The 25485-nt window shown below is 45.3% G+C and overlaps 1 protein-coding gene across 1 annotated transcript; it reads left to right on the top strand.

Moving 5' to 3' along the window:
* Positions 1 to 1279: 1279 nt before the first annotated feature.
* On the top strand, positions 1280 to 25485 carry GCKR (glucokinase regulator). The gene is made up of 19 exons (XM_058667432.1): positions 1280 to 1344; positions 1577 to 1732; positions 1912 to 1980; positions 2935 to 3002; positions 3387 to 3460; positions 3841 to 3907; positions 4069 to 4122; positions 5465 to 5559; positions 8265 to 8370; positions 10539 to 10657; positions 11213 to 11311; positions 11553 to 11650; positions 12016 to 12092; positions 12459 to 12555; positions 12726 to 12823; positions 12903 to 12986; positions 20255 to 20404; positions 24347 to 24481; positions 25282 to 25485. The coding sequence occupies exons 4-19, from the start codon at positions 2985 to 2987 to the stop codon at positions 25450 to 25452; spliced, it is 1542 nt and encodes a 513-aa protein (XP_058523415.1). The 5' UTR covers positions 1280 to 1344; positions 1577 to 1732; positions 1912 to 1980; positions 2935 to 2984; the 3' UTR covers positions 25453 to 25485.

Raw genomic sequence — 25485 nt, 5'->3', positions numbered from 1 at the left:
GTGGGTGGGTGGGTGCGGGGGAGTGCGCTGCTGGCGCAGGAGGGCAGAGGGATGCAGATGAGGCGTGTTGTCATCGTCTCTTACTTGCAGACTGCGTCAGCTTTTAAAGTGTCTCTCCCATTCATAACCTGGTTGAATTCCGATCGCCTCCTCATTCATTCTTTATTCCACAAATATTGATCCAGGGTCTCCTATGAGTCTGGTATTATCTCAAGAACTGAGGACAACGATTATTGAATAGGGCTGGCTTTAGAGAGCGAGTTATGGGGGCAAGACCTCAGGCATTTTTTAAAGCACTGGTCCTCTCGGAGTGATTTTTGAAGAAATTAATCCGGGCTTCAGGTTTTCCCACCTGTGAAGCAGAGCGAAGGAAAGCCCGCCAGGCTGGGGTGAGGATCCTTCCAGATCTGGCAGCACTCTGTGGATGGTTGATTAGGATAACCTATACCTACATGGCCTACTCAGACACGCCAGTCCTTAAGTTATCTCCAGCTTTGGCTTTGCATGCAAGCTGGGAAGAACAGACACCAGGGTGGTTCCCCACCCTGCTGGCTGTGTGATCTTCAGCAATCAATTTCACTTCTCCCAGCCCCAATGTCATCATCTGAGGGGCGGGGTGTATGAGGGTGTCAGGGTGCACTTCTTGGAGTCCCAAGAGGCTTTCAGGTGAAAAGTGTGTCGCGCCGTGGTTAGTAAGGGCTGACTGCCGGTCGTATTTAGGGCAGATGCTTTGGTTCCTGAATCTCACTGCAGCATTTCTATTCCTGCGGCTCTTTTGCTCTGTAAGACCCAGTTCAGTGTGTGTACACAGGGGCCTTCCTCCCTGTGAAGACACGGGAAAATGGGCCAGGGCAGGAGTGTAGGCGATGAGCATGTGATCAAACTGACCTGGGTCCTGACTCCTGCTGCGCCCAGGACACTGACCTCTGGCTTCCCCAGCCAGCCTGCTCTGAGCCTGCTTTTGCCCATGGCATTCCCTGTTGACCTGGGGGGTTGTGTTGCTCTCCCAGGCTCCAGACTCCCTGCAGAGAAGAGGTCTTTGTGCCTGAATGGCAGGGGCAGGGAAACTTCAGGAGCCTCGGCCAAGGCCGGCTGGTGAAGGGCGCTTGTGAAGGGCAGTCCCGGGGGCGCCTAGTGACTGGGAAAGGGGTGGGGAATAGGCAGAGGTACAGGGGGTGGTGCTTGGAGTTCCTGGGTTAATCATCGCTGTAGCTTTTAGATAAGGCTCTGCCAGCTGCTAGCAGTTATTGCCACCAGTGGGGTTTGTGGGGCTGAAACAGGACCATGCCAGGCACAAAGCGCTTTCAACACGTGATTGAGACCCCGGAGCCTGGAGAGTGAGAGGTGAGACCACTTCTCCACGGTGGCCTTCCGCCTGATTTCTGGAACCATTTTCCACTGATACTTTCCTCTACCCTGGGTTGCTGCTCAAGTCCTCTGCTCCTCCTCTCTTCCTTTATGATCTTTTTTCCCAGATGAATGCAGAGAACAGCTGCTGGCTAAGTTCCTGAGATGTGCGTGTGTGTGAATGAGGATTAGAGTTCCAGCCTCCGGCTTCATGTCCCCTTCCTTCTAGTTGTCAGGATATGAGGCTTCTGTGCCAATCACGGAGAAGTCGAACCCGCTGACCCGGGATTTGGACAAAGCTAATGCAGAGCAAATTGTTCAGTTGCGGGGACAATGTGATGCTGAGATCTTCCAAGAGGAGGGGCAAATTGTACCCCCATACCAGGTGACCCAGGCTTATCCCCTAGAAAAGGCCAATAAAGACATCATCCTTAACCCAACCTCAACCTCTGTCCTCCCATACTGTTGCTCTTGATATTTGAAACCCTGAAAGCCCTCCCCACTGCCAGCCCCCAACAGCTGTCCTTCTTCCCTTGGCCTCTGATTACCCCCTCTTCCCCACAGTGGCTATACAGCGAATCCATTCTGACCACCATGGTCCAAGTGCCTGGGAAAATTCAGGAAGTGCTGAAGGTACCGACCCTCCACCTACTCCCCGCCTAAACTTTTCAGTTTGCTGTATAACTTTTTCTTTCTGGGGTGGGGGCCTCTATGTCTTACTTTTATAGACCTTAATTGTCCCCCATCTCCCACTCCTCTCTTTTGGGTCCCTGCTGTCATTTTTTAAAAAATGTATTTATTTTTACTTGAAAGGGAAATTTACAGAGAATCTTCCATCCAGTGGTTCACTCCCCAAATGGCTGCAATGGCCGGAGCTGAGCCTGTCTGAGGTTGGGAACTAGGAACTTCCTCTGGGTCTCCCATGTGAATGCTGGGACTGAAGGACTTGAACCATCCCTCATTGCCTTCCTAGGCCATAAGAAGGGAGCTGGATTTGAAGTGGAGCCGCCAGGACATGAATCAGTGCCTACACAAGATGCTGGCACTTGCAGATGAGGGATTAATTTGCTACATCAGTGTGTCAGCCCCATTTTTAAAAAGAGATTAATTTATTTTTATTTGAAAGTCAGATTTACAGAGTCATCTTCTTAATCAATAATATTATAGTAATTATTATCCACATGACATTAAAATTAACAAGTGCTTTCATGTCCATTACATTCCCAAAACCTGCAAATTTGGTGTTATTGTTTCTATTTTTATTAAAATGAGAAAACAAAACTTACCAAGGGTAATCACAGTGGCTTGAGCAAACACGGTCAGCTATTTATTGGTAGATGACGCGGTCTTCACTGTTTATTTATTTAGATGACAAACTTTCTGGGGTAATAAGACCATAAGTAGTGGACAAATCAAACTGAGGTTTTGCTTCCTGCTGTGTGTTCTTTGTGCTACCCCAGCTGCCTGTGTTCTGTTCAGTTTCGCAGGATTAGGAGGTCCTCCAATTCCCCTTCCATTACTGAATACATTCCCTTCCACCCCATCCTGAGCTGGGTTTTGGTGATCAAGTGATTGTTCCTTCCTTAGGAGCCAGATGGGGGGCTGTGGTGCTGAGCAGAGGAGGCACCTCTGGGAGAATGGCATTCCTCATGTCGGTGAGCACTGCAATGCCTGCCTTTCCTTCCTCTTCCTTCTGAGGGTGACTTCATGAGGGCCACAAAGTTGATCACAGCTAGAGTCCTGGGTACCCCTCTGTAGACATGGACTCCGTCCATCACCCTTCTCTTTCTCTATCTCTTCCAAAAGCTACATCTCACTGAGGAGGTTCATTTCTTCTGTCTATTGCTAATTCTCTAAATCCCATGCACCCTCAATTAATCATCTCCAAGGAGCATTTCTATGTGCTGGGTTCCAAGTAGGACTGAGGTAAGCACTGGCTTAAGATAGTCAGGATGCAACTTATGCCTTGTAGAAGTGGAACATCTAAGATGACTGTGTCTTCATAATCTCACCTCTCCATGTCCTCTGCCCTGTAACAGGTCTCCTTTAACCAGCTAATGAAAGGTCTAGGACAGAAACCTCTTTATACTTACCTCATTGCAGGAGGTGACAGGTAAGCCAGGTAAACCTGTGAGGGCTGTGTTTATCCAAGTAGCGTTTCTTAGAAATTGCATTTGAATGCCTTCAAAAAGAGAGTGCATCCAGTTTTCCTTGGTCTCCATCAATCTTTACTGCCTTTTACTTGACCCACTTCACACAGTTATGTTGCCTGACTAGTGCATTACATAACGTAACGTAACGTAACGTAACGTAACGTAACGTAACAACTAGATTTTTTTTTTAAAACTCTGGAATGTCTATCATGGTTACCAATTGTCAGGGGGTGCTCCTTCAATGAGGGTTTGCTCTTCTTCTTTCATTCTGACTTTTCTCAATAAACCACAGGCTTCTGCTTCCCAACCTGCATGGCTGACCTGGAATCTGTCCTTATAGGTCTGTGGTGGCCTCCAGGGAAGGGATAGAAGACAGTGCCCTGCACGGGATTGAGGAACTGAAGAAGGTCTGTGCTTTTCATTGATATTCAAGCAGAGACCTCTTTCCGTTCCGTTTCATGGGGATGCAAAAGCCCCAACGTTCATCCAAAACCCACCCTCTCCCTTGGTCCTGGCCTGAACACCAGAGTTCTTCAGTCACATTACCTTGCATTTCCTTTTCTCCTAGGTGGCTGCAGGGAAGAAGAGGGTGATCGTCATTGGCATTTCAGTGGGACTCTCTGTGAGTGTGAAGATGGTTGAGTGGATCCATTTTACAGGAAGGAAGGGGGTGGGAATGGAATAGCATGGAAACTAGACTAGCAAGGTGGAGCTGGGAAACAAAGTTTACATGAGGAATTTTTTTTAAAAAAAAGATTTGTTTTATTTTTATCTCAATGGCAGATTTGCAGAGAGACGGGAGACAGAGAGAAAGATCTTCCATCTGCTGGTTCACTCTCCAAGTGGCTGTAATGGCCAGAGCTGAGCCAGTCCAAAGCCAGGAGCCAGGAATTCTTCTGGGTCTCTCATGTGGGTGCAGGGTACCAAGGCTTTGGGTCATCCTGTACTTTCCCAGGCCATAAGCAGGGAGCTGGATGGAAATTGGGGCAGCCAGGACAAGTACTAGTGCCTGTATGGGATGCTAGCACCACATAGTGGAGGATTAGCCTGTTGCTCCACGGTGCCAGCCCCTTGCACAGGGAGTTTTTATTTTAGTTTCATTAACTTGGATCCAGTTGTATGAAGGCCAGAAGTTGGGGGAGGGATCCTATGTCAGGATAACTGTGTATCAATCAATCCATCAGCAACCAAGACAGTACACTGACTAGTCCACAAGTCAGCAAATGACACTGGCAGGTTCATCTTACCTGCTTCCTGTTTTTGCAATTGAGGCTTTATTGGAACATAGCCAGTTGTGTTTCAACATAATCTATGGCCTCTTTTACACTCTGACCTTAGAGTTGAGCAGTTGGACAAAGATCATAGGACCCAAAAAAAACCTAAAGTAAATTTACTGTATGGTCCTTTACAGAAAAACCTGGTCCCTGGACTAGTCACTTGCTACTTAAAGTAGGACTGCTACTTTAGCAACATCGGCATCACCTGGGACTTATTCGGAATGCTGAATGTCAGATTTCCCTTCCCAAACCTACTGAATCCAAGTCTTCATTTTAAAAAATTCCCAGTATTTGTGAAGTACTGGATTATAGGAACTCAAGTTTTCTCTCAACTTTGCAGCTCCCTAAGAATTCTCTGAGCAAAAACTGGATCTCAGTATTGTCAACTGTCCACAGGGCACACAAGTCCATCAGGATATTGACTTCAAGTTGCTTACAATTTAGTCTTCTGGTTTTCAGACTCTACCATGCAGAAAATTCCTTGGGAGGAACTTGTTAAACACAGAGTAGCCTTGGCATGCTTATTAAACATGTGGACTGTTCCCTTCCAATTCAGATTCTGGCTTTAGGAACCTGGATTTCTACCTAGACTTCTGAGTGATTGTGATGTGCATGGGTGTAAGACAAGACTCAGAGTAACCAGTTCCCTCCACTCCCAATCATCCCCTGCTCTTCCCCTGCCATCAGGCTCCCTTTGTGGCAGGCCAGATGGACTACTGCATGGACAACACAGCTGTCTTCTTGCCAGGCCTGGTTGGTTTCAACCCGGTGAGCATGGCCAGGTGAGCCCTCTGTGTTGAAAGATGGTCACAAACCAACCCTGGGGAAGGTTGGCAGCAACGTGTCAAAGTCCAGAGTGCAATCATTAAGAAGGGCACAGAGGAGTGTAGTCTTGTTTGCCAGACCTGAGGCTAGTAAGGAAGGGTATGCCCATGGCTTAGGAGGTTTTAATTGGTTGGTTGATTGATGTATTTAGTGATTGTTTCAGAAAGGATGAAAGGCAGCTTACTAATGCTGCATAACATGTCAGATCACATCCATTCCAAACAGGGACTCAACAGGCAAGGAAGAGAAGATTCAGAGGACAAAACAGGGTCACTTGAGGTGAGCTGAGAGCAGCATTTTAAAGTAGTATCAGAGAGTGTGAAGTAAATGCTATTTCTCTTTGTCCAAAACTCTTATTTTGGTGCTATTCCCTCCCTTGCTGACTGTCCCCCTTCTGAGAGCCTTGTGCAAACAAGTTACCCCCTTATTCTTATCTCAAGTTCAATGGCTATTTTGTCTGATCTTAGACAAAGCCAGTATATTAAACCAGTACAGCTCAGACATGTCTCTGTGTCTGAGCTGCCTGGGGAGTGTTTAAAAAATTTACAAAGAAAATCCTTAGTTCCTTGTATAAGAAACTTGCTTTTGTAGGTTTGGTCTAAGGTCCTGAAATAACTGTTTATGTATTTTGTGGAGGGGCAGCATCCATTGGGGTTCTGCAGCATAGTGTGGTTTGAGGAATTCTGCTAAATAAAATCACTGGGTTTCCTGTCCCTGGAGGGACTGCAACACAAGCATGTCATTTTCCAGCAGCTTTGAATGTCTCCGGGTGGTCCCGGGGTGGGAGAGGAGCTGGGTTCTTTCTCCAATTCAAGACTTATCATGTCATTTGTAGGAAGGTGTGTCTGATGACCCTTTTCATGCAGGACTCCTCTTTACCAAAAATATATCTGCTGCAGTTGATGCTAATTTCAGGCCCTGTGACTAAGTGAAATGAAGAGCTTCAAACAATGTAGGCGTGGAGATCTTCCAGTTGTTCCTTAAATCAGTGACTCTTAAACTTGGCTGATCATCAGAGTCATCTGGGAGGCTTTTGAAAAACATGTATTTTTGAGTTCTGTTACAGAACTAATGAATTTGAATCTTAGGGTGCAAGTCCTATCCCCAAATGGAGAATTACTAAAATCAAAAACAAACAAAAAAAAAAACAAACCCAGATTCTTCAGGTGTTGTTGATGCCTAGGCAAGCTGGGGGAGCTTGATTTTTTTTGGAAGATTTGTTTATTGTTATTACAAAGTCAGACATATAGAGAGGAATATCCTCCATCCGATGATTCACTCCCCAAGTGAGCGCAACAGCCGGAACTGCACCAATCGGAAGCCAGTGCTCCGGCCAGCAGAGCCAGTAACGTGGACAGGGAGAGGGTCTGGGGATGAAGCACTGACAGGAGACCAGTGATGGTAGAAGTCTCTGTGAAGTCTCGCTTTATTAGTCCTTCTCCTCTCCTTATATACTCTTCCCCCACATCCTCATTTAGCAGGGTATTGGATACAGATAAGTCCAATTAGTCTAGGTGTTTTTAGCCACAAGCCCAGTTCCTGTTCCTGCCCAGACTAACCAGCACTATTCAACTCCTTAGCCCACAACAAGCCAGGAGCCAGGAACTTCCTCCAGGTCTCCCATGCGGGTGCAGGGTCCCAACGCTTTGGGCCATCCTCGACTGCTTCCCTAGGCCACAAGCAGGGAGCTGGATGGGAAGTGGAGCTGCTGGGGTTAGAACCGGCACCCATATGGGATCCTGGTGTGTTCAAGGTGAAGACCTTAGCCGCTAGACCACCGTGCCAGGCCCAAGGGGAGCTTGATTTTTAACATGGACATTGCCTCCTCTCTGCTAGGTCTCTAGGAATTGAAATAAATAGCTTAAGGATAAATGATAGGAACTACTTCACACAATGGGTATGAAATAGGTGAGACATGTTAGCCCTAGAAGTAATACAAAAGAAAAAAATGTAAAAATTAGGGCCTGGGATGAGAACGGGAAGTTGGGGTACCATAGACAAGAGGTAATTCTGTGAGGTTCTTCTGTAAGCGGTGACTCACAAATGAGGCCATTGCAAAACCACTATAAATCAACCTGAAAGATCCTCATTCTTTCAGATTCCTTGATTTATAAGTAAGCAGACAACAGGCTGTAGTTCTCTAGTCTCACGATACTTTGTTCTGATGAACTTATTCAAGGAACATTCGCCAACTTGGCTGCTACAGACCTTTCAGCTTTGTTCCCTTGCTGGGAACACATATGTTTCACAGGTGTTCTCTTTGGAGGGATTCCCAGGAGTGGGACAGGCTTCTGATGGACCCCAAGGTGGAAAATAAGAGGGCAGTTTTGATATTCAGACGACAGGCATGTCTTCAAGGGTTCTACAGAATACAGGACTTGTGTGGCCCTGGAGCAGGACACACAAGGCACAAGATACAACAAAGTGCTAATCCCAGGCTGCATGTCTAACTGGAGCATTGGTTGTTCTGGTCTTCAGCTGCTGCATGGTTCATGAGCCTCTGTCCTTGGGGTTCAGGAACAGAACACCCTGTGAGTGTCAGAGCACACCTCTATGAAGTCTTTGACTTCTAACTCCAATCCCAACGTGGACTAAGATCCTGACTCCCCACTCAAGTCCTTCACTGACGATCCTGCCACTTCTGTGTCTCTCTGGATCCCAGGAACGACCCCATTGAAGACTGGAGTTGTACATTTCGACAAATAGCAGAGCGGATGCAGAAGATGCAAGAGAAGCAGGAAGCTTTTGTGCTCAATCCTGCAGTTGGAGTAAGGCCTCTGCCTTTCCTGTGTGCCAGTCCCTTTCCAACAATTGAAAATTGCTTGCTATTTGCTTGCTTAGGGCTTCTGGTTTTAGACTCTCTAACGCTGTGTCTATATTCCTGTGGTACAGTGTGTCTGCCAACATGTTATAAATTGCACCCTAATTTCCTATTTTCCACCTTATGATGTTTTATCTTCCTGCTGACCCTGTCTCTCAAATTAGTAATCATTAAACACTGCAGTAGGTTTTTTTAAAGCCACTCTTCTCCATCTGTTTAGAGATAGAATTGAATAGCTGTTGTGATGTCTCATTCTGCTTTTTGTGTATTTAAATTTCAAATATGAACTTTAAAAAAATATGGTGCCGTTTCATCCTTCTGCTTTTCAAAATCCTCTCCAAAAGTGGGTGTGCCTTTTAAAAATATTTATTCATTTATTTAGAAAGAGTTACAGAAAGAGAGAGAGAGGGAAGGAGAGAGATAAGGAGGGAGGGAGGGAGGGATGAAGGGAGGGAGGGAGGGTGGGAGAGACAGAGAGAGACCGATCTCCCATTCTCTGGTTCACTTCCCAGATGGCTATAGCAGCCAGTGCTAGGCCAGGTTGCAGCTAGGGTCCAGGAGCTTCTTCTGGGCCTTCCAGGCGGATGTAGCAATCATTAGCTGCTTTCCCAGGCAGAGGGTTGAATCGGAAATGGTGCATTTGTGACATGAATTGGAATTCATATGGCATGCCAGCATGTTCACCTGCTCTACCACAATGCTGGACCCTGGGTGTGCCTTTTTAGCCTCTTACACTCTTGTTCCTCTGTTCTTCTCTGTGTGGTGGATCCATCTCACTGGGATCGTCTCCCCTGATTTTGTCCTTATGAGAGCTTTGGCCATCGCTTCTCAGCATTTTGGCTAAGATCAAATGAGAGCTTTTGCCAGATCCTGTGCTCACTTTTCCAGTGGTACGCACATCTATGACATTCCTCTGGATTCCGCTTTTGTGAGACAGGAAGTGAGAACCTCATGTTATGCCATGGTTTTGCACCCTCAGCTTCCAGAATTTCCTCTTGCTTCTTTCTTCTCTGCAACTGTTGACTTTCAATCTTATTTTCTCAATCATTGCTTTATTTTATTCTGTATTTGAGGACATGCAATCATACATATTTACAGGGTAAAATGTGATGTTTCAATGAATGTATTGTTTAATGACCATATTAATTTGCATATTTTTCATCTCAGATGTTTATCATGTTTGTGATGAGAACATTCAAGATTCTCTCTTCCAGTTATTTTGAAATAAATGACACATCATTGTGCGTTGTGATCACCTTGCTGTTCAATAGAATGCTACCAATATTTCTCCTATTTAACTGTGCCATTGTATCTACCAATCAACCTCTTCCCATTCTTCTCTCTCCCTTCTCCTTACCAGCAACTGGTAACCAGCCTGCTACTCTTACCTTCTGTGAGATCAATTTCTTCAGAGTCCATGTGTGAGTGAGATTGTAGAGCATTTTCTTTCTGTGTCAGCCTTAGTTCACATAGCACCATGTGCTGTAGGTTCATCTATGTTGTTGCAAATAATGGGATTCCAAGTGTTTTGTGGTGGAGCAATATTTGATTATGAATATACACTGCACGTTCTCCATCCACTCAGCGGTTGATAGGCACTTAGGTGATTGCACAAATTGGCTATTGTGGACAGTACTGCAAAAGACATTGGATTGCATGGTTAGTCACTGGGTTTAGCATTTCCCTTGTTGGCATCTCTTTACTTATTTAGTATGTTGTGTTATGTTTACATACTGTGGCAATGGCTGCTTCACTGCTCTGTCCAAAGCACATCAGATGTGAATCACCCACCATGACCAAGAATGTTGGGGTAATGGATAGAAAGAAAAGCACTCTGAAACAAACCTTTGACCCAGCCAACGAGACACTCATTACTGTGACTTGCTCCCCAGAGTTGCGAATGCACCAGAGGAATGACAGGAAGTGGCCCCTTTTTCTCTCTCTCTCTTCCTGTTCAGGAAACCCTCCCTGACACTCCTCACACACACCAAGGAGCCATCAGTACTATCAAATGCATGCCCGGTGGTCACTAAACACTGTTTACAGCCAGGGATCCTTGACCAGGGTGCTGTTCCTTCTTCTCACAATTCTTCCTGATTGTCATTGCCGCCTCAGCCTGAGGGTCTCAGTGGCTCCTGCCGGATGAAAGGTGGAAGCGCCACCAAGGTCCTGCTGGAAACCCTGCTGTTGGCAGCACACAAGACGGTGGACCGGGGCATTGCACCCTCTCAGAAGTAAGGAAGAGCTGCAGAGGAGAGATATCAGAGTGAGGCATGGGGAGGGCTGGTGTGAACAGGAGCTTGGCAAAGGCAGAGCTGTGAAGTGGGCTGCATCCTCACCATTGCTCCCTGGGAAAGGAGATGGCAGGTGAATGCTGCTGTCTATACTGGATGCTGGGCTCCTCAGGTGCACGTCCAACCCCTGAGCTGGCCTGGAATCTCCAAAGCTAGCCTGGCTTCTTAAGGTCTTGTGATTTGAGGACAACCCAGAGCTCATCCTGTTGTGGACTTTCTTCTCTTCCCTAGTGAGGTCCCCAGTCTTGCTCCCAGACTGCTCACTTTTCTCTCTTTCAACCCTCCTACCCCATCCTCCTTCAGTGCCCTCTTACTGCTCTGCCCTTCTTTCTACCTACTGAAGCCCTCCCTGTCGGCCCCTCCTGAATGCAGTCTGCTCAAATCTCTGTACACTCACCGGGGCCAACAGAACTCAGCTTTAAGAGGAATGGGGGTATATCTGGGCTTTCAGAGGGGGCACTGGGCCCTCCCTGGGGGTGGCAACTGTTCTCTCAGGTGCCTCCTGGAAATCTTGTGCACATTTGAGCGGGCTCATCAGGTCACCTACAGTCAAAGCCCCAAGATTACTTCCCTGATGAAGCAAGTCAGCACCAGGTGTGTAGCTGTGTGTTGTGGAGAGTGGAGAGCAGAGAATTTGCCTGGATGGGGACTGTCCTGAGAGCAGGGGTTGGGGAGCCCTCCATGGGACATATATGGGTGGTGAGGATAGGGGGTACGCATGCTAGGGAGTCATGGTGGGGTCCTTGTTTGTTTACTACCCCCATGTTCTTCCAAGTGCCCCTCTGACCTCTGTTTCTCTGTGATCTCTCATGACCTGGCCTCTTGTCTCTCCCAGCCTAAAGAAGAAAGGCCGAGTGCACTTGGTTGGCTGGCAGACCTTGGGTATCATTGCCATCATGGATGGAGTGGAGTGCATCCACACCTTTGGCGCTGGTGGGACCTCAGTCCAGATGTTTTTCCTGATTCCCCCTGATGCCAACCAAGGGGGCCATTGCCCAGACCCTGTCCTACCAAGCCCATGAGGGTTCCTCAATGTCCATCCTGCCATTTTGAAATAAGTACTGTAGCTCAATGCTTCTCCAGGAGCCCCCAGCTCAGTCCTTGATTCCTTGACTCCTACTCCTATGCTTAGCTATGATCTAAGCTCCTTTTCCTATCCCCCACTCCTCATCCTGCATCCCACTTGTCACTTCCCCTTCCCAACCATATGGATGCCCCTGCAGTCTAGAGCCTTGCTTGCTTTCCTGTAGAATGCATTGTTGTTTGTTTGTTTTGTTTTGTTCCTGTTTATTTCCCAGATTTTCAAGACATCCGTGGCTTTCTCATTGGTGATCACAGTGACATATTTAACCAGAAGGCTGAGCTCACCAACCAGGTCAGAGGAAAAGGGACTTGTGTGTGTGTGTGTGTGTGTGTGTGTGTTGGCGGTGGTTTGCAGGTGTGAAAGTTATTGATGTGCAGAGGGTGGGAGGGAAGAAGAGGAACATAGGCTGAGAGTGTGTTGGGAGAGATGGTTCAGAGAAGGAATTAAAAGTGAGAGATCAGGGCTCTGGGGCAGCACAAGAGATGTGGGAAGTTCCATGTTTACCACTCCAACCTGGCTCAAACCACCGACTTCCTGCCTCTTCTGCTTTGTTTTTGTGAGTCTCTGTTTTCCATCTGTATTAGCTGTCCTCCATCTTCAAGTCTGTGTCCCAGAACACTTTCATGAGAGGGACTTTCCCATCTTCTTCTGCACCAGGGTCCCCAGTTCTCTTTCTCCCAAGAGGCCTTCCAGTTGTGCATCCTGCCCTCCATTACGGAAAATGACACTGTGGTCTTCATTTTCACCCTGGATGGTGAGGGGGGACAATGGAGGTGGTGGTGTAACAGATGGAGGCAATGGTGGGACTCAAAGGAACTTTCATTTCTCTGGGTCCATGGGAGGAATGGGTGGACCCCACGGTGGCAGGAAAAACAGTAACATGGCAGCCTTTCCACCCTGCTGCCTTGCCCTCCCCTCCCCTAGACAATCTCTCAGAGGTGGAGATGCTGGTGCAGCAGGTGGAAGAGAAGACCTCCAGCATCCAGGCATTGGCACACGGCACTGTGGGGCAGTCCCTGCCGGTGAGGATCCAGCCTTGGAGAGGGACCCTGGGTGGCCTCCCTAGAATGGCCGCTTCTGCTCACCTCTCTTTCTCTTCAGCTGTCCTTGAAGAAGCTCTTTCCCTCCATCATCAACATCACGTGGCCGCTGCTTTTCTTTGAGTATGAAGGTAACTTTATCCAGGTATGGGGAATGAGAAGGTAATTCCTTCAGTGAGGGGCTCTGGGGGGGGGGGAGTTCAGAAATTAGAAACTTAAGGCTGGAGGGTGGAAAGCTTGACGATTGTCTGCCCTCCATTAAGTCATCTGGGCAAGTTCTTGAGTCACCACATTAGTAGGGTTTCTAAGGCAATGAGCCTCTGGGTTCAACTTTCTTTAATATGTATGAGCTGCAGGATAAGCCACCAGTCATCACACAGAAGGTTCATTTGCCCTTTGGGACAGGTTGATGGTCAATATCATAGTCATCATCATTATCCAAAAATTATCAAGGCACTTTTTTGGTAAGTTATACTCTGCTTATATTAAACATATTAAATTGATGTAGTCTCTATTTGCTATTAAAATTATAATCTGTCCATGGACCTGTGCACTGTTTTTGCACAGATAAAGAGATTATAATCTAATATAAGCACTGATAATAAATAAAAATAATCATCAGTTTGTGTGCACTTTGCAGTGTAGTTTGGAATTGGGTTTTAGGAAATCTAGATGTATGGCCACAAAAAGCAGTAATGTTACACTTTCAGTTTTAAATTAAAAAAAAACTTTTTTCACTAATTTGAAAGGCAGAGTGACAGAGATGGAGAGGAGGGAAAGAGAGAGAGAGAGCGTGCGCGAGAGAGAGAAAGAGAAAGAGAGCAAGCGAGCGCGAGAGAGATTTTCCATCTACTGGTTCACTCCCCAGTTGCTGCGAAGTACTTGAACCATTTGCTACCATTCCCTTCCCTGTCCTGTCATGGTTGAATCTAGAGATTGTGATCATGGCTATATAGCTAAAAGAGGAACCAGGACACAAACTCTGGTCTGGTTTATTCATCATGTAAAATAGATTTCAGTCACATTTAAGAGTTGAACCAGATTCTTGCATTTATTTAGCCAGGAAAATTTTTTTAAAATATTTTTTTACTGAAAATCAGATTTACAGAGAGAAGGAGATACAGAGAGAAAGATCTTTCATCTTCTGGTTCACTCCTCAAATGGCTACAATGGCTGGAGCTAAGCTGATCTGAAACCAGCAGTTAAGAGCTTCTTCCATAATTTAAAAACAATTATTTGACTTCGTGTTATTCAAATTTAGTTAATAAACATTTAGAAAGAAAAGGTGTTCATGATTTTAAATGAAGAAAAGCGAAATAAGAACAGGTTGTCAAGGTGGATGTACCTGCATCCCATGTTGGAAGGCCTGGGCCAGGCACCCAGCTCAGCCGTGTGTCTCCTGACTCCAGCTGCCTGCTCCTGTAGTCTCCTGGAGGCAATGGTGATGGCTCCAGTAACTGGGTTTTTGCCTCCTCTATGGGAGATCTGGACTGTGGTCTTGATTCCTGATTTCTGCTCCATCCCTGTATTAGTCATTGCAGGCATTTAGGGAGGGAATCAGTGGATGGGAACTCTTTAAAAAAATAAAAATTAAAAAAAAAAAATCAGCAAAGAACATCCTGGAACTCTGAATCTCCCACATGTGTTGTAGGGTCCCAGTCTCCTGCTGCCTCCCAGGGTGCACATTAGCAAGAAGCTAGATTGGAAAGGGAACTGGGACTGAAATGTAGGCACTCCTAATGGGTTGCAACTATCTTGCTAGATCAAACACCTGCCCCACACCATTATTTTTAACATTCATTTTAGTATCCCATTGAAGGAATGATTTGTTTAGCTTAACCTAATTTGTTTACCTTAACACCAATTGTCAGACATGGAGACTGCGTCAATACTAAGATTTATTTTAAAAGCTCTGTACTGAGCCTGGCACGATAGCGTAGCGGTTAAAATCCTTGCCCTGAACGCGCCAGAATCCCATATAGGCACCAGTTTTAATCCCGGCAGCCCCGCTTCCCATCCAGCTCTCTGTATATGGCCCGGGAAAGCAGTCAAGCATGGCCCAAAACCTTGGGACCCTTCTCCCACGGGTGAGAGACCTAGAAAAGACTTCTGGCTGCTGGCTTCGGATTGGCTCAACTCCAACGTTGCAGTCACTTGGGGAGTGAACCATCGGACAGAAGAACTTCCTCTCTGTCTCTCCTCCTCTCTGTATATCCACCTTTCCAATAAAAAAGTAAATAAAATTTGAAAAAAAGCTCTGTACCGAATATCTTTATATGAACACCTATTGAGCATTTAACTATTTCTCTGGAGTGAAGTGGAGTCACTGAATAAGAGAACATTGAACTTTCATAGTTGATTGGCCTCCAAAGATTTTTTTTAAATTCCTATTTATTTTATTTTAAGAAGTTTTTTTTAAAAAATGTTTATTCATTATTTGAAAGGCGAATTTACAGAGAAAAGGAGAGACAGGGAAAGATCTTTCATCCATGAGTTCACTCCCCAAGTGGACACAATGGTTGGAGTTGAGCTGATCTGAAGCCAGGAGCTAGGAGCCTCTTCCAGGTCTCCCATGTGGGTGCAGGATCTCTAGGACTTGGTTCACATCTTCCTATGCTTTCCCAGGCCATGTACAGAGAGCTGGATCCGAAGTGGAGGAGCCAGGACCTGAACTGGCGCTCGTATGGGATGCTGGTGCTTGATGGTGGAGGATTAACATGCTGAGCCAGTGCCAGCCCTTCCAAGGAGGTTTATAAGCAGTGTGAACTGTTTATTCCCTCAAATTCTCATATACACCATGCAGCATCCTTCACTAATCAACAATGCCACAGAGCAAAACAAAAATCAATTCAGTGTTTAAAATTTTTATTTCTTTAATTACCACAGAGTTTGACACTTAAAGATTGATATTGACTGCTTGATTTTTTTCTTTCATGTGCTACTTTTGAGAAAAAGATTCATTTTTTATTTATTTTCAAGTCAGAGATAAAGAAAGAAAAAGAGAAAGAGAAAAGCTTTCATCCACTGGTCCCAGATGCTGCAATGGTCAGAGCTGGGCCAGGCTGAAGCAAGGTGCCTGGATTCTGGGTCTCTCATGTAGGTCCGGGGGTTGCGGAGGGGGGGGATGCCCAAGGACTTGTGTTACCCCCTGCTGCTTTCTTCAAGCAATTAGCAGGGAGCAGGGTTGGAAGTGGCACAGCCAGATATAAACCAACATCCCTATTTAATGCTGGTGTCACAGGAGGCAACTTAATTCACTAGACCGTACGCCAGCCTCCATGTACTGCTTTATTACGTCTTCTGGGTATATATATTCACCCATTATTTTTGGAAGGTATTTTTTTCTTATTGACTTGTAAGCAGGGATGTGCATAGACAGCAGTCTTTATTGTTGTTCCCCAGCTTGTTTTATTGTATGTTTTAAATTGTGATATAGGATTTAGATTTTTATGTAATCAAATCCATCAATCATTTTCTTTGTTTTTTTGTTGTTGTCTTTTGTCCGATGCTTATTTTATTCTTTCAAATGGATTGAAACTATTTGAAATAGGGGACATTTTTTTTAGGGACGGTAGCTCTTGAATTGTAGAAATGTTTTGTTACAAACTGCCTCCACATTTTTATTCTGAAAAATTTCAAGCCTACAGAAAAATGGCAAGAATTGTACAATGAACACCCATATGTTTTCCTACCAATTCATCAGTCATTAACATTTTTCACATTTGTTTCATCTCTTTTTTCCTCTGAATCACTTGAAAGATAATTAGAGCTATCATGACATTCCAACTAATTACTTTGGCATGTATTACCTAAAAGCAAGGATATTTGTCGATACAGCTACAATACAGTTATGCACTCAGAAATATAATTATTAATATGACCTATTGTCGAATATCCAGACCACATTCAAATTGCCCCCAATTGTTCATGAATTGCTTTTACTTTCTGGAACTAAGATCCAATCAAAGATAATTTGCTGCTTACAGTTCCTTTAATCCAGATGAATTTCTCAGCAGGTTTTTTTTTTTTTTTTTTTTTGGTCTTCCATGACCATTGATGTTTTAGTTTAAGCCCTTGGTTTCTAGAATGTACCTCACTTTGAATTGGCCTGATAGTTTCTTCATTCTGTGTGGGTCTTTTTTTTTTTTTTAAGATTTATTTATTTTTGGGTCCAGCATGGTAGCCTAGTGGCTAAAGTCCTCACCTTGCACGCATAGGGATCCCACATGGGCGCTGGTTCACGTCCCAGCTGCTCTACTTCCCATCCAGCTCCCTGTTTGTGATCCTTGAAAGCAGGAAAGGGTGGCCCAAAACCTTGGGACCCTGCACCCGCGTGGGAGACCCAGAAAGTAGTTCCTGGCTCTTTTCCTTTGACAAGAATATTGATTCCCAAATCATCAACATATTTATTCATTTCTAAAATTCCCACCAAAAGTTGTCGAATTATTCTAATCCTACCTGTCACCTACAAACTTCAAAATTCCTTAAGATTTCTTTGCAATTCTTTTTGTTCAAGGATCATGTCCTACTAAAGATATCTAACCAGAGTAAAATGTTCGCAAGCCATTTGGACTGATTTTTCCGCTTTGTACTTCTGTTATTAATGTGATGTACAGTTAGGTTCAATGTTTTCTTTTTAAAACTTTTAGTTCTATTTTAAAGCAGAATGATAGAGAGAAGAAAGACACATCTTCCATCTGTTGGTTTACTCTTCAACTGATTGGTGCAGGCTGAAGCCAGAAGCCCAGAGTGTCATCCAGGTCTCTCCCACATGGATGGCAAGGACTCTTGATCCATCTTCCAGTACCTTCCCAGGCACATTAGCAGGAAGCTGGATTGGAAGTCAAACAGCCAGGACTTGAGCTGGTGTCCCAATATGAAATGCCAACTTTGCAAGCAATTGCTTAATGCACAGGGTTACAATGCAGGGACCTGAATGCATTGGGTTTTATTTGTTTCAGTTTTAGAATGTTCTCAAGTTTTTATTCCTTCTTCCCCTCTTTCTTTCTTTCCTGAGCCAGAAAGAGAGAGAGAGGAGAGAGAATTCTCGTTTGTTTATTCATTCCCCAAATGCTCACAAAGGTTGACACTGTGTTAGGCTGAAGTTCAGGTCTCCTGCAGGGGTGACAGAATTACCTGAGCCTTCATCACCACCTCCCAGGGCATGCAGTAGCAGAAAGATGGAAGCAAGAATCAGATCTGGGTATTGAAACCACATGGTCTGGTGTGGGATGTGGGTATCTTCACCAGCTTCTACATTCCTAGGTTAAATGCCTGCTCTTAATGTTATCTTTGAGATGTAAAGCATAAATGACTCGAAAGTTAAAACTGTTCAAAAACCACACAGAAAGGCAATAATCCATTTCCTTCCTCACTGCTCTGTCCCATTTCCACTTATGCCTGTAGGTAACCACTTTCATTAGTTACTGGTTTATCTTCCTGTGTTTCTTTTTTACAAAAGAAGAAAGTATCTGTGCACATGTATCTACATTGCATTTCTTTCTTATCTATTAGGCAGCATAATAAATTCTTGTGTTTTAACAAGAGATCCTGAAAATCATTATTTTGCTTTGTAGAACTCTTCCTCATTTTTTAAACCTCTAGATGTTTTTCTACATGCTGTAGTAGTCTACTAGGGCCATCCACTATGTAGGGTATTTTTATTGTTTCCAAAATTTTGCTGTTATCAACAATGATACAATGGGTTTGCATGCATTTTTGTAATGATACAAGTGTAACTCCACAGTAAACTCCTACAAGTACCAGAGTGGTATTAAAGGGTAAATATAAGGCATCTCCCAAAAAAGTAATGGAGGATGCATATTACGAGAAAAATATTAAGTATTTTCCATATGCCCTCCTCCAGGGGTTTGTGCGACTGGCTGCCTCAGTCGTTTCAGAATAAGCAGTAAAAGTAGCAGTGGTCCGCTTCTAAAGCCTGGCTGGGACCCTGTACTTAATCTCAGCATGTTTACCAAACCCCTGTTGCTCTGTAAGTGCAGTAATAGAAGTTCCAAGCACCAAAAAGTGGGAGAGACAGGGACAAGCGGCAGTTATACTCCCAGAACTGTGTGTTTGCATGTGTCTTGGTTTTCAATGTGCTTTCCTATTTGTTCTCATATTCCTCCAGAAGGTGAGTGAGACAGACTAGGAAATACCCCCATTATGGAATCCGAAGGCAGAGGTTTAGCTCTTTATGTTATCATGTGAACTTATCCAAGTTCATCTATTTCTGGCCTGTAATTTCTTCTTTATACAGAAATGGGGATAGAACAACCTATTCCACAGTATTTTTGCAAGGATCAAGAACATATGTGTCAGTTCAAGGACTGGGGATCTGGAGTAGAATCAGACATCATCTCTTCCCTCAGGATTTCTATTCCTTTTTTTTTTTTTAAGATTTATTTATTTTTATTACAAAGTCAGATATACAGAGAGGAGGAGAGACAGAGAGGAAGATCCTCCATCCAATGATTCACTCCCCAAGTGAGCGCAACGGCTGGTGCTGCGCCGATTCAAAGCCGGGAACCAGGAAGCTCTTCCAGGTCTCCCACACGGGTGCAGGGTCCCAAAGCATTGGGCCATTCTTGACTGCTTTTCCAGGCCACAAGCAGGGAGCTAGATGGGAAGTGGAGCTTCCCGGGATTAGAACAGACGGCCATATGGGATCCCGGTGCGTTCAAGGCGAGGACTTTAGCTGCTAGGCCACGCCACTGGGCCCAGGATTTCTATTCCTTATATCTGGTACCTGGATAGCAAGAGTAAAGTTTTGGCAAGAGAAAAGTCCTACTGTGTAAGGGCTCAAAGAAGATGTCTGTCTCCACTGAAGTTAAAACTCAGCTGGGGCAGGGAGACAGGGCTTGAATGTTTGTTACAGGGTTTAAGCCATAGCCCAGGAATGACCGCATCTTCTATTGCAACCCCTAGCTTGGAGTCCCAGCTATCATCTCCATTCCAGCTATCTGCTAATGTACACCCTGGGAGGCAGTGGGGGATGGCTCAAGTACTCGAGTCCTTGACACCCCATGTGGGAGATCTGGACTGAGCTCTGGCTCCTAGATTCAGCCAGGTCCAGCCCTTGCTGTTCAAGCGTTTGTGAGAATGACCCAGAGAATGGGAACCCTCCCTGTCTCTCTGCCTTTCTAATTAAATGAGAAATTAATTAAGCAAACAAGTAAGCAATTTAAAAATCCAACATGCACATAAATGAGTGAAACCTCCAGGTTTGCATGGGACAGTTCTAGTTTACACTTGTCATCCTAACCTTTAAACCCTAGGTTGGTCAAGCAAACTATGTCTGCATTTTGGTCCCTTGTTTTCAACTGTTGATTTCCTGTGATACAACAGGACCCTGTTCAACCTGCTCTTTCCCTCTCCTCTTATTGTCTGTACTCTTGCACCTTCCCTTTATAGAAGTTCCAGTGTGAGTTAAGCACCAAATGGGTGTTGAATACAGTAAGCACAGGAGCCCACGTGCTTCTTGGGAAGATCCTACAAAATCACATGTTGGAAATTCGCATCAGCAACTCCAAGCTCTTCTGGCGGGCACTGACCATGCTGCAGGTAGGGACATGGCATGGAGGGATGGGGTAGTCTGGCCTCAGTGCTCAGGCTGGCATAGAAAGGTGCTTTGCAGAGCTATGGAGATGTGTAAGGATAAGGGCTGGCTTTTCTGCTGAGAAAAAAAAAATAGTATTCTTCTATTAGGTACATCTTTTCCCTAAGGCATGCTTATGAAGCTATAATAGGTAAGATGCTTCCAGTTACAAATATGTGACACAAACCATGTTCCTACTGGCTTAAGTTAACCAAGGCAAGTGGCTGCCTGTGTAACTCAACAGTCTCAGATCCAGACACTCCAGCGAAAAGCTCTACAACCTTTAGGTCTTAGTGCCACCTTCCTCTGTGCTATGCTCATTCTCAGGTAGTTTTTCTCCATTAGCTGCGACATTGTCCACCATTAGTGCAAGGCTGACATCTAGCAGCCTTAGCAGAGAGAGAATTTATCTGTCTATATAATTCTCAAAAACGGCTGGGGAGGGGCTCTAACTGGTTTGGATGGGTTTGGTTCACATGCACGTCCCTGAACCAATGGTGCATTCAATCTAGAGTGTCCATGTGCTTTCAATGAGGGTGCGGGGAGGGGTGCGAGGTGAGCCTCCACATCATGGCCTGAGCATGGCGAAGCAATGGTTCCAGAGGAAAATCAAGGTGCTGATGCCAGAGGGAGGAGGAACAGATGCTGAGCAAATGCATGACAGATGGCCATGAAAAGTATAGTTGCCAGATATAGCAAAGAAAAAAAAATGCAGGACATCCAATGAAATGTGAATTTCAGATAAATAAGGAATAGTTTTTAGCGTTAAGTATGTCCCATGCAACATTTGGCACATACATGAATTTTTGTCATTATTAATCTAAAATTCAAATGTAACTGGATAGCCTGTGGACTTTGTGCTGAATCTGGAGAAAAGAATCAATCCATGCACATCTAGGAAGCACCACCAGGTCTCTAAGGCAACCTGTGGTCATTCCTGAAGTCAAGAGGGGCTACAAAGCAGGTGGAGTTTGCATGCCCTGTAGCAAACCTGAAGGCTCCACAGGAAAGGTGATGCTTGAGCTCTGCCTGGTGGTTAGGGCGTGGCTAGATGAGGACTGTAGGGCTTTCCTCTAAGAATCCCAAAGTTCAGAAGGGAACTAAGCACAATACGTAGAGACACAGATCTGACTAAAGTGGAAAGTCTTTCCAGAGAAATGGGGGAGTAGGAGGCAACAAGAAGGGGAGGGAATGTAGAGGTGAGAGCCAGACAGGAACCTGAACTTACCTATGCTTTCCACAACCATAGCTACCAGCCACATGCAGTTATCCAGGGAGAACTGACATTTTAGTTTTTTTTTTTAAAGATTTATTTATTCCTATTACAAAGTCAGACATACAGAGAGGAGGAGAGACAGAGAGGAAGATCTTCCATCCGATGATTCACTCCCCAAGTGACCGCAACGGCCGGTGCTGCGGTGCTGCGCCGATCCAAAGCAGGGAACCAGGAACCTCCTCCGGGTCTCCCACATGGGTGCAGGGTCCCAAGGCTTTGGCTTGTTCTCTACTGCTTTCCCAGGCCACAAGCAGGGAGCTGGATGGGAAGTGGAGCTGCCAAGATTAGAACCGGTGCCCATATGGGATCCCGGTGCGTTCAAGGCGAGGACTTTAGCCACTAGGCCACGCCACCGGGCCCTGACATTTTAGTTTTATTTAACAATTGAACTAGCTTTTTTTTTTTTTTCTAACTAAATGCAACTTTATTATTTTGGTAGCCCTACATTTAACTTAAAATTTTTTTTTTAAGATTTAGTTTTATTGGAGAGTCAGATTTACAGAGAGGAGAGACTAAGAGAAAGATCTTTTGTCTGTTGATTTCACTCCCTAAATGACCACAACGGCCTGATATGAGCCGATTAGAAGCCAGGAGTTTCTTCCTGGTCTTCCACGCAGGTGCAGGGTCCCAAGGCTTCAGGCCATCCTCGACTGCTTTCCCAGTCCACAGGATGGGAAGCAGGGCTGCTGGGATTAGAACGAGCGCCCATATGGGACTGCAGTGCATTCAAGTCAAGGACTTTAACCACTATACTATCTTGCGGGGCCCATGGGTGCCAGTTCTAACCCCAGCAGTCCTGCGTCCCATTCAGATCCCTGCCTGTGGCCTGGGAAAGCAGTCGAGGATGACCCAAAGTCTTGGGACCCTACACCTACATGGGAGACCAGAAAGAAGCTCCTGGCTCCTGGCTTTGGATTGGCTCAGCTCCAGCCGTTGCAGCCACTTCAGAAGTGAACTATTGGATGGAAGATCTTCCTCTCTGTCTCTCCTCTTCTCAGTATATCTGCCTTTCCAAAAAAATAAATAAATAAATAAATCTTTTTAAAAAAACCCGAAAATAACTGGTGCCCATATGAGATCCCGACATGTGCAAGGCAAGGACATTAGCTTCTAGGCTACTGTGCCAGGTCCTACATTTCACTTTTTAATTTGAGCACCCAAATCATGATATGCTACAATTGTAAAATACACAGCAGATGACAAATAATTATTGCAAACATTTTAATATCTCATATTGTTAACAAGTTAAAAAAACTTTTTATATATTACATTACATAACATTATTAAAATGCATTTTTCTATTTCTTTAAGCAGTGTTTATTTTCATTTTGTTTGAAAGAGAGAGAGACAAAAATCTTACCTCTGTTGACTGCCTCCAACAGCCAGGATTGGGTCAGGCTGAAGCTGCCAGCCAGGAATTCAATGTGGCTCTGTTAGTGGGTGTCAGCGACCCAAGTACTTGAGTCATCATCTACTGCTTCCCAGGATGCACTTTAACAGGAAGCTAGAAGCATAGGCTGAAGACTCAAACTCAGAAACTCCAAAAAATGGGCCTGGCGCAGTAGTCTAGCAGCTAAAGTCTTCATCTTGCATGCACCGGGATCCCATATGGGCTCCAGTTCATGTCCCAATAGCCCCACTTTCCATTCAGCTCCTGCCTGTGGCCTGGGAGAGCAATCAAGGACGGCCCAAGACCTTGTGACCCTGCACCCGTTTGGGAGACCCAGAGGGGGCTCCTGGATCCTGGTTTTGGATCAGCTCAACAGCAGATGGAAGATCTTCCTCTCTGTCTCTCCTCCTCTCTGTATATCTGACTTTCCAATAAAAAATTTAAGTAAATCTTTCTTTAGGTATGTTTGTATGCATGTATGTTTGAAAGGCAAAGTTACACACACAGAAGGAGAGATAGACAGATCTCCCATCTGTTGGTTGACTCCCCAAATGGTTGCAACCGTCAGAGCTGGGCCAGCGCAAAGCCGGGAACCAGACCCTTTATCCTAGCCTCCCATGTGGGTACAGGGGCCCAAGCACTTGGGCTATCCTCCACTCTGTAACAGGCCATCACTGGGAGCTGAATCATAAATGGAGCAACTAGGACTCAAACCAGCGTCCATATGGGATGTTGGTGCTGTAGTCAGAAGATTACCATTCTAAACTGTGGTGTTGGCTCCCCATTTTTTTTTTTTTGAATGAATCTAGTATTTAAGTATGTAGAAAATTTAAATTTACATATTGGCTTGGATTATATTTCCATGGGCCGGTGCAGAACTAGCTAAGGGGCAGGTATTGACAAAAAGGAAGCAGTGTCTGCAGTTGAACAGTCTTGAGAGCAGTGTGCTGATGGATTTGATTAGAGAGGAAGCTGGAGGGAGTTGCATCACTTGAAGATTACTAACCTATGAAATTGGTGGGACACAGGTGAGAATTTGTCCAGTCTCCTGTTAGTTCTCCAGTTCAATCCAACTGGTCGAGGACTGTCACCTACTATTTCAACACAGTTCTCCCCATCCTTGGGTAAATGGGACCACCTATTCCTTCTGGAGGATCCCAGCCTTGTGCCTTCCCACTTCTTCTTTGACCTCATTCTGAATTCTCTTGACTGTCTCATCTGACCTTCCTGCTTCTTCCACAGAGGTTCTCTGGACAGTCCAAGGCTCGATGCACTGAAAGCCTTCTCCAAGCAATTCACTTTCCCCAGCCGCTGTCGGATGAAATTCGGGCTGCTCCCATCTCCCGTCACATCCAGGTTTCACACTGCAAGGATCAGGTATCCTGCCCATGGCAGGTCATTCCACACTTACTCCCAATGTGTCTGAAGCTTTACTTGACACTGGGTTTACACAGGTCAGTAATATTCTGTCCACCTGGAGCTCTTCATTTATGTCACTGTGACTGACAGTCATAGATTTGTGAAAGTTACTACAGACACACACAGAGAAAGCATCTTCTTCTCTGCCTAAGAAGCCATGAAAAAAGAGGGGTGGAGGGTGCTTTGAACTAGGTGTTTAAGGAAGAATAGGAGTTTTTGAGTTCTTTGCTGTTGACCAACTGCATTACCACTTTCTGGTCTTTTTATTATTATTACTAATTGCATAAATAATATAAATCTAATATTTAATTTATTATTATGTAAAGATTTATGAATTATTTATTTGAAAGACAGAGTTATTGGAAGAGGAGGGGAGCCAGAGGGAAAGAGATTTTCATCTGTTGGTTTGTTTACTCCCCAAATGGGTGCAATTGACAGGGTTAAACCAGGCTGAAGCGAGGAGCCAGGAGCTTCATCTGAGTGTCCCACAAGGGTGGAGAAGACCATGCACCTGGGCCATCCTCTTCTGCTTTCCCAGACACTTTGTAGGGAGCTTGGTTCGAAGTGAAGCAGCCAGATCAAAGACCATTGCTCATACTGGATGCTGATGGTGTAGGCAGCAGCTTAACTAGCTCTGCCACACTGTCTAGATTTGATGTCTTTCAACTCTGGCATCCACCCCGCTGGCTTCTGATCTTCTGAATGCTCCAATTACTCCAGGGTTCTTCAGATGACCTCGCCCTGTTTCTTTCCCACAGGTGATCCCGGTTGCGTTGCTGAGCCTCCTCTTCCAGTGTTCAACCTCTGAGGCTCAGGCGCACCTGGCTGCAGCTACTTCCATCTGTGAGGCTGTTCGGAGTGCCCTCACTGGGCCGGGTCGGAAGCGCAGTGCGGACCTCCTGCAGACTCCAGAACCTACCACACAGTGACCTGGTGTTTCTGGGTGCCTGAAGGGGGTCCGA

The sequence above is a fragment of the Ochotona princeps genome, chromosome 8, assembly GCF_030435755.1.
Source record: "Ochotona princeps isolate mOchPri1 chromosome 8, mOchPri1.hap1, whole genome shotgun sequence".
Taxonomy (NCBI): domain Eukaryota; kingdom Metazoa; phylum Chordata; class Mammalia; order Lagomorpha; family Ochotonidae; genus Ochotona; species Ochotona princeps.
Note: the sequence above shows the minus strand (reverse complement) of the source record. Positions and strands in the feature narration are given on the sequence as shown.